The 16,187-nt window shown below is 41.1% G+C and overlaps 1 protein-coding gene and 1 non-coding gene across 3 annotated transcripts in view; one reads left to right on the top strand and one right to left on the bottom strand.

Annotated features, from left to right (window-relative positions):
* The window catches only part of SLC4A8 (solute carrier family 4 member 8), a 98,039-nt gene that overhangs the window by 36,597 nt on the left and 45,255 nt on the right, over positions 1-16,187 (bottom strand). For both annotated transcript variants that reach the window (XM_066265264.1, XM_066265271.1), the window contains 3 exons: positions 7,961-8,066; positions 7,179-7,340; positions 4,606-4,719 (listed from right to left, as the gene is read on the bottom strand). In XM_066265264.1, the coding sequence (XP_066121361.1) occupies positions 4,606-4,719; positions 7,179-7,340; positions 7,961-8,066 (382 nt within the window). The remainder of the gene's footprint in view (positions 1-4,605; positions 4,720-7,178; positions 7,341-7,960; positions 8,067-16,187) is intronic.
* TRNAT-CGU (transfer RNA threonine (anticodon CGU)) lies at positions 873-948 on the top strand. Its single transcript has one exon. It is a non-coding gene; the product is annotated as a tRNA-Thr (tRNA).

Below are 16,187 nucleotides of genomic sequence, written 5' to 3'. Positions count from 1 at the left end.
CTCCCATCCTCTCCTTTATGATTTGTCTCCAGTCACTGAGCATAGCCAGGTTTCCTGTCCTCTCCACCCTGTATGGACCTACGGAGATGAGTTTCAGCTTTCTATCTTCTATATTTACTCAGTTAGTGCCTCCAAACAATTATTTTGAAGTCCCACATATTTATTATTTATTTTACTTTTTATATAGGTTTTTGGAAAAATATTAACAATTATAGAGAGTTATGCAAACAATGAAAGAGGGTGGAAGAGATGTCACGATTAATATTTCAGGAGCCCTAAACTCTGGATGAGGCCCCTCAGCCAGCTCACCTCCTCACCAGGCAGGATCCTTTAGGTTAGGGGCTGAGTCCTACATTTAGCATTTTCACTCTTCCCAGTGACCTCATACAGTTGATGTTCAGTGAAAGTTCTGTTAACCACACTTGTGCCAGAGACCTACATTTGCACAGTAACTGGAATGAATTTATGTATATGTGCACATTCCATTGTTTTAAACCTTAACATTAAAAACAGTTACATGGCAGAACTCGCAGTCAAGATGGCAGCATAAGAAAAATGTGGTACTCACAGCCTCCACAACCATATCAAAATTGCAACAATTACAGAATAATCATGTAAAATCACCTTAAATCTAGCTGAATCAAAGTCCTACAACTAGGGAATTAAAGGAGCCACATTGAGACTGTTAGGAGGGATAGAAACACAGAACGTGTGGTGGACAAAAGTCAGGAAGGATATCTTGGCTGCAGAGGTTACCCCTAGGAGCAAGGGAACCCAGACCCATACCAGGCCCCCCAGCCCAGGATTCCAGAGCTGAGAAGAGAAGCCCTCATAACTTCTGGTTGTAAAAACCAGCAAAAATTGAGGCTGAGGCCCTGGCTGGTTTGCTCAGTGGTAGAGCATCAGCCTCGTGTGCAGAAGTCCCGGGTTCAATTCCCGGCCAGGGCACACAGAAGAGGCGCCCATCTGCTTCTCCACCCCTCCCCCTCTCCTTCCTCTCTGTCTCTCTCTTCCCCTCCCGCAGCCGAGGCTCCATTGGAGCACAAGATGGCCCGGGCGCTGGGGATGGCTCCTTGGCCTCTGCCTCAGGCGCTAGAGTGGCTCTGGTCGCGACAGAGCGACGCCTGGATGGGCAGAGCATTGCCCCCTGGTGGGCATGCCGGGTGGATCCCAGTCAGGCGCATGCGGGAGTCTGTCTGACTGCCTCCCCGTTTCCAGCTTCAGAAAAATACAAATAAATAAATAAATAAAATAAATAAAATAAAATAAAAAGAAATTAAGGCTGAGTGAAACAGAGGGCTGTTGGGAGTCCCAGGCAGTTTCACTTCTTTTTTCCCCCGAAGTTAGAAATGGGGAGGCAGTCAAACAGACTCCCGCATGCGCCCGACCAGGATCCACCCAGTATGCCCACCAGGGGGTGATGCTTTGCCCATCTGGGGTGTTGCTCCATTGTAACCAGAGCCATCCTCAGTGCCCAGGGCCAACATTGCTCCAATGGAGCCCTGGTTGCAGGAGGGGGAGAGAGAGAGAGAGAGAGAGAGAGAGAGAGAAAGGAGAGGAAGAAGGGTGGAGAAGCAGATGGGCACTTCTCCTGTGTGCCCTGGTTGGGAATCGAACCTGGGACTTCCACATGCTGGGCTGACACTCTACCACTGAGTAGGGCCCAGGCAGTTCCTCTTTTAAAGGGCCCACATATGGACTTACACCACTGACTCACTCTGAGCTCCAGTACTGGGATAACAGCTCAAAAGTCACCAGGGACACAAGAGGAAGGGAACTGAAGTATTTGGCATTAGAGCAGCTTTCTCCAGAAGAAAGTGTTGACAGAGACCATTGTTCCCTTGGTGAGCACCCTCCTCCCACAAAGCAGGCAGGTGGGCACCACCATGTCTTAGTCTCCATCAGTCTGGCTGTTGGGAAAACAGCTGTGTTAGGCTTGCTAACTTACACTCTGCATGTGGCAGAGCCATGTGTGCACAGCCTATGTAAGGCTACAGGTGCTTTCACTCAGGGCAATTTTTGCAGATTGCTTACCTGCCACTGTGAGGGACCATTTTCCAGTTTGCTTGCCTGCTGCTGCAAGGGGTGGTTTGTTCTTTGCATACCCATTGCTATGAGAAGCAGTTTCCCCTGCTTGTGTACTTGCTTGCTGTTATGAGACTCAAATAAATGGGAATGACCCTACACTTTCCAGCTCCACAGTGCCTCTCTCATCTGCCCAAATCCAATGTAACCCTGCCTGGCCACGACTACTAGCATTACACTGGCTCATATTGTTCACCCCATCCTGGTGATCGTCTGAGACTACACCCCACCAACTTTTCAGGCCCACCGAAGCTGTTTCCAGGGTCTTTTGCATACAAATGGTATGTCTTGGCTCATGCTTCAGACTTTCCTAAAACCTCACAAACAGCATCTGGCCTCAGTGTGCCCCAATACCTCTTGCTAAGTGGCTCCAAGCCTGGCACTTAGCAGCAGCCAGCCTTGGTTAGCAGCTTAGCCTCTCCTCGACACCTCCAAGCCCAGAATAAGTATCACTCAGCTGCAGATTTCTTGGTGGCTCCTACTGGGAGGCCCAGGGCAGAACATGAGCATTGGCTGACCTTGGCCTGTACTTCCCAGGTGGCCTCAGAGCTAGTATACCCAGTAGATAGCTTCAGACCACATTGAAACACCACCCAACCATCTCCACAGTGACACACCCAAGGTGCGGACTCGGCAGGCACCAGAGCCCCATGGAAGTAAGACATGCTCTGTAGGGCAGGCTACCCTACACAGCTGATGCTACATGGTGTTCGCAGCCAGTCCTCAAGCCAACAGGCCTGGGGGTAAGTCCCTCCCACTGATGTGCCAACAGCCATCAAGGCTTAACTATAGCAAGAGGTTGTGCACAGCCCACACAGGGGGTGCACCTCAAGTGCCCAGCTTGGGTGATTGGGAGGCTGTGCCACCGGACCACACAGGACACCTACTACATTATACTACTGTACCAAGCCCAGGAGACATAGCAGTTCTACCTAATACATAGAAACAAACACAAGGATGCTGCCAAAATGAGGAGTCAAAGAAACAGGTCCCAAATGAAAAAAGAGAACAAAACTCAAAAAAAGAGAACTAAACAAAATGGAAACAAGCAATCAACTAGATTCAGAGTTTAAAATACTGGTTATAAGGATGCTCAATGAACTTAGGGGAAGAGTAGATAAACTTAGTGAGAACTCCAACAACATAAAAAAAGGACATAGAAACCATAAAAAAAAAAGAATCAGTCAGAAATGAGGTTCTTTCTTTCACTAACTGAAATTAAGAGTAATTCACAGGGAATCAATAGAAGATGAAGCCAAGTAGCAAATCAGCAATTTGGAATATAAGAAAGCAAAATACAATCAGAACAGAAAAAAAAGAACAAAGAACCCACCCCTCAAAAGAAGATAGTGTAAGGAGCCTCTGGGATCAAGCATACCAACATTTGCATTATGGAAATGCTGAAAGAGAGAGAGCAAGAAATTGAAAAAACCTATTTGAAAAAATGACAGAAAACTTCCCTAACCTGGTAAAGGAAATAGACATACAAATCCAAGAAGTGCAGAGTCCCAAACAAGATGGACACAAAGAGGCCCACACCAAAAAACATCATGATTAAAATGCCAAAGGATAAAGACAAAGGGAGAACCTAAAATTAGCAAGAGAAAAGCAGACTGTTACCTACAAGGGAGCTCCCATAAGACTGTCAGCTGATTTCTCAACATAAACTTTGCAGGCCAGAAGGGATTGGCAAGAAATATTCAGAGTGATGAAAAGCAAGGACCTATAATCAAGATCTGCTTTACCCAGTGAAGCTCATTTCAAATCAAAGGACATATAAAGAGCCTCTCAGTAAAGGAAAGGCTAAAGGAGTTCATCACCACCAAGCCAGTATTACAGGAAATGTAAAAAGGTCTTCCTTAAGAAAAAGAAATTAAAAAAAAAAAGATTAAAAGTATTAACAGTAAAATGGCAATAAATACATATCTGTCAACAAATAAATATTTTTAAAAAAAGTAAATTAGCAGAACAGAAACTGACTCAGAAATAGAACATTTTGAATGGTTGCCAGAAGGGAAGAGGATTGGGGAGACAAGTGAAAAACGTGAGGGGATTAAAAAATACAAATTGGTTGTTACAGAATAGTCATGGGGATAGAAAGTTCAGCATAGAGAATATAGTCAATATTCTAATAACTGTATGGTGTCAGATGGATATGAGATTTATCAGGATGATCACTTGGTAAGTGACATAATGTCTAATCGCTGGGTGTATACCTGAAACTAATATAATATTGTATGTCAGCTATAATTGAAAAATAAATGATTTAAATTAAAAATTTGAGATTAATGATAATAAATAAGCTTTTTGTTCATTAAATGAACTTAGGTTCCCTGTTCCCTCCTTTCTGACTTGAACTTAGCCAAGCCTGAGAAGTAAGGCACAAAGTATCAGGTTCAGATTTAAAGGACTGCAAAGCTCATGATTTAGGATATGGAAAGAGGCCTTTGAAATTAACTTGTGACCGTGACCAGATTCTATCAACTACAAGAGGGTACAAGTACCCTGAGATCTACTTACCTTGAATTCATTGGGAACTTGAAGCTTTGATGATGGGATTCCAATCAAAAAATCAATAATCACCATTGTGAAGATTGTGAGGAAAACAGCAAAGTCACTGACCATGGAGCGTACCTGGCATGCAAAAGGGTCAGAAGTGTTTTAGTAGGTTGAATGTGATAGAAAAGAATTTAATACGGTAAAAGGTTTAAAAGTCCTCTAAAGAATGCTTTAATTTTATACTTGAATTAATACAAGCATAGTTAAACAACAGAAATATGTTAATATATCCAAGTTAATGCCTCCACCATAACTGTGACATGGTTTTTCATTTCACCAAGTTAAAAATCCAAAAGGCCTTCTGGACCTAGGAGGCCCACACATGCTGGCATCATTCCTTCTCTGACTCCAGCTCCTAATGCTCTCCCACTCGCTCACTCTGCTCCAGCAGACAGATCTCCTTGTTGTTTCTTTTTTCTTAAGTGAGAGGAGGGGAGATAGAGAGACAGACTTCCACATGCACCTCATCTGGGGGTCCACCTGGCAACCCACATCTTGAGCTGATGCTCGAATCAAACGAGCTATCCTCAGTGCCTGAAGCCAATGCTCGAACCAACCAATCGAGCCACTGGCTATGAGAGGGGAAGAGGGAGATAAGGGGGAGAGGGAGTGGATGAGAAACAGATGGTCGCTTCTCCTGTGTGTCCTGACCAGGAACAAACCTGGGACATCCACAGGCTGGGCTGACACTCTATCCAGAGGCAACTGGCCAGGGCCACCCTGTTGTTTCTTATACATGCCATGCTCACTGCCACCTGAGGGGTTTTGTGCTTGCTCATCCCTCTACCCCAAATGTTTTTTTTTTCCTATACCCTTTTCCTGCTGTTTTCCTCCACAGCACTTATCACCATTTTGTTCCAAAGAGGACTATCCCACTTTATTGTTTAGTGTAGCTTTAATAAAATACAATGCCTCTGAAATGCTCAGTGCTTCTCTTAGTCTGAAATTCCAACAGAGACAGACCAAAATATATCACAGCCATGTTTAACATCACTAATACCTGAACCTGACTTTGCTTTCCTATGAAACATGAGCTTTCCAGCTCTGGCTGGTTGGCTCAGTGGTAGAGTGTGGGCCTGGTGTATGGATGTGCTGGGTTTGATTCCTGGTCAGGGTACACAAGAGAAGCAATCATCTGCTTCTCTTCCCATCCTTCTCCCCTTTCTCTCTCTTTTCCCCTCCTGAAGCCATAGCTTGATTGGTTTGAGCTCATTGGGGCTGGAAGCTAAGAATGGCTCCATGGAGCCTCAGCCTCAGGTGCTAAAAATAGCTCAGTTGCGAGTATGGCCCCAGATGGGCAGAGCATTGGCCCCAACTGGGGGGTTGTTGGGGGGACCCAGTTAGGGCTCATGCAGGAGTCTGTCTCTCTATCACCCCTCCTCTCACTTGGAAAAGAAGGGGAAAAAAAGATAGATAGAAACCTGAGCTTTCCAGCTCCCCCTCCCTGGTTTTGTTAGTTCTTCTCTGAATGTTACATAAATTCTCTGAAGATGTAGTTGACCCCATTGTGAAGCCCATCTTGACCAATCTGGGGTCCAGCAGCTCTTCTCTCTTCTGATCTCCTATGGCACTTATATCCCAGGCTGGCAGTTAACTCTTTACCACTGTCTCATATGAACCTGGCTGATCCAAACATTTCTGCTTCCCATCCAATGGTGGAGACCATGTTTTCAACTTGTTTAGCATCCCCATAGCACTTAATCCAGACCTGAGCAAACAGTTAGTACACAACTACCACTTGTTCACTGTTTGTCCAGACTGGGAACAATGACCCAGAGCTTATTTAATATGTGCCTCCTTTAACTATTGTGTAGGCTCACTGAAGTTTAAGAATGTGTTTTAGTTGTGTATTTGTGTGCAGTAAGTATCTAATCAACTGAGCCTGCTATACATTCATATACATCCTGCTATGCAAATATACCTGACTGAAACCTCTTATAGAAAAACCACCATTTCCTCCTGATTCAAGCTCTTTTTCCAAACAATGGTCCCTTCAGCTACTCTACCACTTGGCCTATAATCCTGCCTTAGCGTAACTGGTCACGACAAACAGTGCCATCTGCATCAGGGAAAGGTTGTTGAGGCTCCAGTCATGCAAACCAAGTCAGGAGCATTTTCAATGCTGCAATCACTGTAACCAATGATTTCATAGCTATTACAAGAGCCATCCCTAGGAAGAGACCTTGGGGTCCCCTATGAACCCAAAGTAATCATTCCAATTAACTATATTAAGGAGCTATTACATTCTGGAAATAAAACTTAAGAGCATTTGAGGAATGAAACTTAATCACTTTTAGAGAATACTATTCCACACTCAACTCATCTGGTAATTTTAAATCAAAAAGCTTTCTTGTATTAACTTCTCATCCCACACCACAATCTATGAAAGGGGCTGCCAGACGCTAGAAAAAGAGATGCTACAGTGTGGCTTATCAGGACATCTAGAGCTCTCCAGCTGCCACTCTACTTAGTAAGCAGCGTGGGGGCTGAGAAAAGGCTCTGTCATATTAGAAGTCTAGGAACATGCTACCTACTCTGGTTGGGAAATAGCGGCTTGTCTTAAATGTCTTTAAGGTGCTCGAGAGGATGAAGGTGGTGAAGAAGAGAATGCAGGACCAAAAGAACACATCAGGAGTATAGGGTCCATGGTGGCTACACGCAGATCCTGTGAATTCTCCATGCTTCTCTTGGCACTCCTGGAGGAACAAACATTCTGGGTAATGAAAGGCAGGCAGGAGGGAGGGAGCACTTAGCTGCTGCCTTCTGAGCTCATCACTCCTTGTCACCCCATGCTTGGGGGGCACAAGCTGCCAGCAGCACTAACTAACCTCCAGGCAGTTGTGGGGCTCTTGCTTGCACAGGTCCCTTCCAGGTAGGTGACTACTTATGGTCCTAACTAAGACACTTATGAAAATAAAACCAGAACTGTCTCAAGCAAACAAAAGGTTCTGGGAGGGCCCTAGCAATTTCTGTTATTTTTATCATAGAGGACTTCCTGATTTGAATTTTCTTCAAGCTCCATAAAAACCTGAATCTACTCCCCGACCCTCCCTGGTTTCATCCCCACATGTCCTTAGTGCAGAATCATGCAATAGTATAGCTATTGCATGTGGGAGAGAAGAGAGAGATAATCTTCTCCCTTTACATATAAAAGAATTTTCAAGGGGGAAGATGTAAGAATAGTTTAAAAAAATTTTTAAAAATATTTATTTCTGTAAATGCCAGAGCTTGCTAAAGTGCTACCCACTTCTACCTAGAAGATCCCCTTCAACCTGGCTGTCACAATGCTAGGCCATCTGATAATTCCAAGACTTACAGTAACAGTCAGGTTATCCCAGTGGACTTCTGTTGTCACGATGTTATGGTCCTTCCAATACTGTAGAGTATGATTGTTCGGATTCTCTGGGACAGTACACCTGCAGCTGAGCGGAAAAAAAGATATTCCTGAGGAAAGCAGTCAACTATTCAATTAAATACTTTTAGCCGTGACTGGACTAAAGGTTCTACCATCAGAGCCTGCCCTGCTTCTCCTTTTCCTACTTGAGATCCCAGAGATTGGTCCTACTGGTTGAGGCTCATCTGTAGGCCAACCACTCCCTGATTTTCCAGTCAATCATGAATAAAGCTGGACTCAAATGAGTGTGTGGGTCTTGGATTAAATTGTACTGACAACCAAGTTTAGCATCTGATGCAACCAGAAATAGCCCTGGTGGTTTCTTATTTAGTTTTAGTTCTTGGGCTCATCCTATGGAATTCAATCTACATAGCAAAGAGGACACAGTACCCCATTTAGCTCCCAAAAGCTTCCTTTAAACACAGATATCTTGTTCCCTATACCCCTGCCACATTTTTGCTCTAAAATTCAGAGTCTCCTGAAATTGTGTGTAAGCTCTTCCTGACTCTGAATCACCCTTGGTAATCCATACCTTGGCCACTCTCTGACTTCCCGGACCTCTTCTTCTATTTAAACCAGATGAGACCAGACCTGTCCCACTGGCCACCATGATGCCTCCCAGTCCCAGCCTGCTTCAAGCCTGAACTGGCTCCTTGTATATTCAACTGACATAGCCATTCTCACCAACTTTGTTTTATCTGTGAATTTCATGAGCACACCTTCTAAAAATATAGCATGAATGGAATTAAAATTCAAGAAGATCTCAACAGTTTATAAAATAGGAGGAATCAACAAAATTAAAAGTAACAGAGAAAGCTATAAAATCCTATATTTAGGTATAAAATAACCAATTCCAAACTTGGAAGCAACAGAGATGTCTTTCAGTAGGTGAATGGATATACTGTATTACGTCTAGATAAAAAGCACTAAAAAGAAAAAAAATCAAAGGTCCTTCTGTGGACAATTGGAAAAAGAAAATATGGTACATGTATACCATGGACTACTACTCAACCATAAAAAGGGAAGAAATACTGCCATTCATGACTACGTGGATGGATCTTGAGAGTATCAAGCTAAGCAAAATAAGTTAGATGAAAAGAACCACATGATTTCACTCATATGTGGGTTATAAAACAGAAGGCAACAAATGACCAAACAAAACCAACAATAAACTCATAGACACAGACAACAGTATGGCAGTTACCAGAAAGAAATAGGAGTTGAGGGAGGATGAAGAGGATAAAGGGGATCAAATAAAGGATGGAGCAAAAGTAGGTTTACAATAATACAATAATTTATAAATAAATAATAATACAAGAATAAACTGTTCACATACTTACAACTGTAAACCCACTTTTGTCCCTCTCCATATATGATGACAGAAGGAGACAGACTTTGGGTAGTGAGCACACAATAAAACATACAGATAACACATTATACAATTGTACACTTGAAACATAATTATTAACCAATGTTACCTGAACCATAATTATTAACCAATTTTAAATTAATGAATTTTTAAATTTTTAAATAAATAAAAAGAAGTGAGCTATTGAGCCAAAAAACATAGAAGAGCATTAAGTGCATATAACTAACTGAAGAAGCCAATCTGAAAGCCAAGTACAGGGTCCTCAGGTAACGACAGTCTCGACATACAATGTTTCAAGTTTATGACACTCACTCCCATAAAAACTTAAAAAAATTAAGATGTGAATGTTTCAGCTTACATTCCCCAACAGTGGTCCCCAACCTTTTTTGGGCCACGGACTGGTTTAATGTCAGAAAATATTTTCATGGACTGGCCTTTAGGGTGTGACAGATGAATGTATCACGTGACCGAGACAGGCGTCAAGAGTGAGTCTTATGGATAAAGAAGATGTGGCACATATACACTATGGAATACTACTCAGCCATAAGAAATGATGACATCAGATCATTTACAGCAAAATGGTGGGATCTTGATAACATTATAAGGAGTGAAATAAGCAAATCAGAAAAAAACAAGAACTACATGATTCCATACATTGGTGGAACATAAAAATGAGACTAAGAGACATGGACAAGAGTGTGGTGGTTACCAAGGGTGGGGGGGGAGGGAGGACATGGGAGGGAGGGAGGGAGAGAGTTAGGGGGAGGGGGAGGGGCACAGAGAACTAGATAGAGGGTGACAGAGGACAATCTGACTTTGGGCGAGGGGTTTGCAACATAATTTGATGACAAAATAACCTAGACATGTTTTCTTTGAATATATGTACCCTGATTTATTAATGTCATCCCATTACCATTAATAAAAATTTATTAAAAAAAAAAAAAAAAAAAAAAAGAGTGAGTCTTAGAAGGATGTAACAGAAGGAATCTGGTCATTTTTTAAAAATAAAGCATCATTCAGACTTAAATATGTATATAAATAAAACGGAAATAATGTAAGTTACTTATTCTTTCTCTGCGGAATGGTACCAAATGGCCCATGGACTGGTACCGGTCCACGGCCCGGGGGTTGGGGACCACTGACTTACAGCACTAGCATAGTACTTATGGACTACGTGGCAAACTAGTTCGGTTGTGTGCAGCAGAAGAATATACAGTGCAGTGTATTTACACAGTACAGTATATTTATGTCCTTTTCCTTTTTCTATGGCTTAGTTGTGTTTTTATGCTCTAGGTTATGAGTTTACAACTGTGTTAGGATAGGTAAGTGACTTAGGCTAGGGTGTGTTTCAACTTACACCAAAATACGAGTTGCGTCACTGTCATAGGAACAGAACTGTGTCGTAACCCAAGGACCCCCTGTATTGTGTGATTACAAGTATATGATGCTATGGAAAAGGCAAAACTATGAGACAGTACAAAGATTAGTGGTCTGGACAGTGGGGTAGGATGACTAGGCAGAGCACAAAGGATTTTTAGGGCAGTGAAACTACTTTGTATGATGGATATGTCATTGTATAGTCATCAAACCCATGAGATGTAGAAAACCAAGAGTAAACTCTCATATAACTATGGACTCTGAGTAATAATGATGTGTCAATGCAGATCCATGGATTATAAAAGGCATACCACTCTGATATAGGATGTTGATGGTGGATGACACAGTGTATATGTAGAGGCAGGGGGTATATGGGAACTCTCTGCTTTGTGCTCAATTTTGATGTGAGCCTAAAACTGCTATAAAAAATATTAAGTCTAACATGCAGCCCCATGTTTATTGCAGCATTGTTCACAGTGGCCAGGACATGGAAACAACCAAAATGCCCATCAATAGATGACTGGATAAAGAAGATGTGGCACATATACACTATGGAATACTACTCAGCCATAAGAAATGATGACATCGGAACATTTACAGCAAAATGGTGGGATCTTGATAACATGATACGAAGCGAAATAAGTAAATCAGAAAAAAACAGGAACTGTATTATTCCATACGTAGGTGGGACATAATAGTGAAACTAAGAGACATTGATAAGAGTGTGGTGGTTACGGGGGGGAGGGGGGAATGGGAGAGGGATAGGGGGTGGGAGGGGCACAAAGAAAACAAGATAGAAGGTGACAGAGGACAATCTGACTTTGGGTGGTGGGTATGCAACATAATTGAACGACAAGATAACCTGGACTTGTTATCTTTGAATATATGTATCCTGATTTATTGATGTCACCCCATTAAAAAAATAAAATTATAAAAAAAAAAAAAAAAAAAAAATATTAAGTCTATTAAAAAAATCAGTCCTGAGGCGAGTAGTAGAGTTGGTGAGAAGTTGATTAAAAAAATCAGCACTTGAAGACAAGATGGCGATGGAGTTGACGGATGTACCAACTTCCACCTCCCAGAACCAAAGTGGATTACAAACTAATTTTAAGAACCATCATCTGGAAAAACCAACTTTGGACTAAACTAAGAGGACTCTTCAACCAAGGAACACTGAAGAAGCCACACTGAGACTGGTAGGAAAAGTGGAAACGTAGAGAGGACTGCCCAGCTCCCCGGAGCGAACGGCAGCCAGGAGAAACTCGCAGGGCAGGAAGTGAGTTTAGCAGAGAGGGGAGGGTCCTTAGTCCCAAAACCAAAGCCCCAGCCTGCAGGCCCAAGAGCTTAGAAGAGGCATACGGACAGTATTTAGCTGGAAAAAAGAAAGGATACTGTTTGTGAGAAAGAAACTGATTTCTCAGACCCAGGATTCTTCTTAAAGGGACCGCACAGAAAACCTCTCTCACAACCACTCACCTGGGGCTCTGGGGGACAGGGAGAGAGGAGAGCACCGGAATAGCAAGAAGTGAGTGCAATCTAGGAGGCACAGGGAGAAACATTTTGAGAGACAGCCACCCTAACCCCTGGGACGTGTCACTCCCCAAATCTGAAGTGAATATTTCCCCTGGAAACAACAATACCAGCAAAGGGAAGCAAGACACCAGCCAAACAAGCTCTCCCACAGCACTTAGAGCAGAGTCGCTTAGAAGGGGGGAGCTTTTGGGGCTTCAGTAGTGAGTCTTAGGGTCTGAGCTGCAGCACACCCACCAACACGGCTGAGGGCTAGCTCAAGGGCAGGCGGCGGTGGAACGTGGAAGCGCGGTTCTGTCGGCAAGGGTGGAAGCCAGCTGGCTACCACTGAGGCCCAGGTGTTTGCCTGGCTGGGAAGGAGGGGACGTGCAAAAGTGGCCAAGCCCAGCTGCGGGCCGCCTACACATGGTCATTACGAACACCTAAATAAAGAGATAGAAAATATAAAAAAGGACATTGAAATAATAAAAAAGAATCAGTCAGAAATGACAAATACAATGTCAGAAATGAAGAACACAATGGAAGGAATTAAAAGCAGGATGGATGAAACTGAGAATCAAATCAGCGAGTTAGAGGACAAGATAAATGAAAGCACAGAAGCATAGCAGAAAAAAGAAAAGAGACTCAAAAAGTCTGAGGAAACTCTAAGAGAGCTCTGTGATAACATTAAGAGAAATAACATCCGCATCATAGGGGTTCCTGAGGAAGAGAAAGAACAAGAGATAGAGACTTTGTTCAAACATATCATAGCTGAAAACTTCCCTCAATTAAGGCAGAAAAATGTCTCATAAGTTCAAAAAGCACAGAGAACTCCATTAAAGAGAAACCCAAAGAAATCTACACCAAGACACATCATAATTAAAATACTAAAGCTAAGTGATAAAGAGAAAATATTAAAAGCTGCTAGAGCAAAAAAGACTATCACCTACAAAGGAGCCCCCATAAGGATGACTTCCGACTTCTCAACAGAAACACTTGAGGCCAGAAGGGAATGGCAAGAAATATTCAAAGTAATGCAGAACAAGAGCCTACAACCAAGACTACTTTATCCAGCAAGGCTATCATTTAAAATTGAAGGAGAAATAAAAAGCTTTCCAGACAAAAAAAAAACTCAAGGAATTCACTACAACCAAACCAAGGCTACAAGAAATGCTAAGAGGCCTGTTGTAAACAGATCAAAGGAGAAAAAGAATATAGCCAGAGAGGAATACAGTTTTAAAGAATAAAATGGCAATAAACAACTACATATCAATAATAACCTTCAATGTAAATGGATTAAATGATCCGATCAAAAGACATAGGGTAGCTGTGTGGATAAGAAAACAGGACTCATACATATGCTGTCTACAAGAGACACACCTTAAAACAAAAGATGTACATAGACTAAAGATAAAAGGATGAAAGGAAATATTTCACGCAAATGGAAATGAAAAAAAAGCTGGGGTAGAAATACTTATATCAGACAAAATGGACTTTAAAACAAAGGTATAGTAAGAGATAAAGAAGGTCACTACATAATGATAAAGGAAGCAATCCAACAAGAAGATATAATTGTTATAAATATCTACGCATCTAATATAGGAGCACCTAAATATATAAAGCAGACTTTCATGGGTTTAAAGGGCGAGATCAATAGCAATCCTATAATAGTAGGGGATTTCAATACCCCACTAACATCACTAGATAGATCCTCAAGAAAGAAAATTAACAAAGAAACAGCAGACTTATTGGAAACACTAGATCAACTCGATTTAATAGATATCTTCAGAACCCTTCACCCTAAAGCAGCAGAATATACATTCTTTTCAAGTGCTCATGGTAAATTCTCTAGGATAGACCACATGTTAGGACATAAAAGCAGTCTCAACAAGTTTAAGAAGATTGAAATCATATCGAGCACTTTCTCTGATCACAATGTCATAAAACTAGAAATCAACCACAACAGGACAACTGAAAAATACTCAAACACTTGGAAACTAAATAGCATGTTATTAAATAACGAATGGGTTAACAATGAGATAAAAGAAGAAATAAAAAAATTCCTAGAAACGAACAATAACGAGCATACATCAACTCAAAATTTATGGGACATAGCAAAAGCAGTCCTGAGAGGGAAGTTCATAGCATTACAGGCATACCTCAAGAACCTAGAAAAAGCTCAAATAAACAACTAGACCTTGCATCTAAAATAACTAGAAAAAGAACAGCAAGTAAAGCCCAGAGCTAGTAGAAGGAAGGAAATAATAAAGATCAGAGCAGAAATAAATGACATAGAAGCTAAAGAAACAATACAGAGGATCAATGAAACTAGGAGCTGGTTCTTTGAAAAGGTAAACAAGATCGGTGAATCTTTAACCAGACACGCCAAGAAAAAAAGAGAGAGGACTCAAATAAATAAAATTAGAAATGAGACTGGAGAAATAACAACTGACACAACAGAAATACAAAATATTGTAATAAAATATTATGAAGAACTGTACGCCAAAAAACTAGACAACCTAGATGAAATGGGCAAACTCCTTGAAACATATAATCTTCCAAAAATTAATCTGGAAGAATCAGAAAACCTAAACAGACCAATTACAACAAATGAGATTGAAACAGTTATAAAAAAAACTCCCAAAAAGGAAAAGTCCTGGGCCTGATGGCTTCACAAGTGAATTCTACCAAATATTCAAAGAAGAACTAACTCCTATCCTTCTCAAGCTATTTCAAAAATTTAAGAGGAAGAAAGACTTCCAAGCTCCTTTTACGAGGTGAGTAAAATTCTGATTCCAAAACCAGGCAAAGATAACAAAAAGAAAGAAAATTATAGGCCAATATCCCTAATGAATTTAGATGTTAAAATCCTCAACAAAATATTAGCAAACCAAATCCAGCAATATATGAAAAAAATCATACACCATGATCAACTGGGATTTATCCTTGGGAGGCAAGGCTGGTACAATATTTGCAAATCAATCAATGTGATTCATCACATAAACAAAAGGAAGGAGAAAAACCACATGATAATTTCAATAGATGCAGAAAAAGCATTTGATAAAATCCAGCACCCATTCATGATCAAAACTGTCAGCAAAGTGGGAATACAGGGAACATACCTCAACATGATAAAGGCCATCTATGAAAACCCCACAGCCAACATCATACTCAATGGGCAAAAATTAAAAGCAATCCCCTTAAGATCAGGAACAAGGCAGGGGTGCCCCCTTTCACCACTCTTATTCAACATAGTTCTGGAAGTCCTAGCCACAGCAATCAGACAAGAAGAAGAAATCTTTTATTTCAAGTTGTAAAAGAATAAGTAAAACTATCATTATTTGCAGATAATATAATATTGTATATGTAAAACCCTAAAGTCTCAGTTAAAAAACTACTGGACCTGATAAATGAATTCAGCAAGGTGGCAGGATATAAAATTAATACTCAGAAATCAGAGGCATTTTTATACACTAACAATGAACTGTTAGAAAGAGAAATTAAGAAAGCAATCCCCTTCACCATTGCAACCAAAAAAATAAAGTACATAGGAATAAATTTAACCAGGGAATTAAAGACTTTGTACTTGGAAAATTATAAAACACTGATAAAAAAAATCAGAGAAGATACAAACAAGTGGAAGTATATACCGTGCTCATGGTTAGGAAGAATTAACATCATTAAAATGTCTATATTACCCAAAGCAATTCATAAATTCAATGCAATACCAATGAAAATACCAATGACTTACTTCAAAGATATAGAACACATATTCCAAAAATTTATATGGAACCAAAAGAGAACACGAATAGCCTCAGTAATCTTGAAAAGGAAGAAGAAAGTGGGTGGTATCACTCTTCCTGATCTCAAGTTATACTATAAGGCCATTGTACT

Source organism: Saccopteryx bilineata, chromosome 1 (assembly GCF_036850765.1).
Source record: "Saccopteryx bilineata isolate mSacBil1 chromosome 1, mSacBil1_pri_phased_curated, whole genome shotgun sequence".
Classification (NCBI taxonomy): domain Eukaryota; kingdom Metazoa; phylum Chordata; class Mammalia; order Chiroptera; family Emballonuridae; genus Saccopteryx; species Saccopteryx bilineata.
Note: the sequence above shows the minus strand (reverse complement) of the source record. Positions and strands in the feature narration are given on the sequence as shown.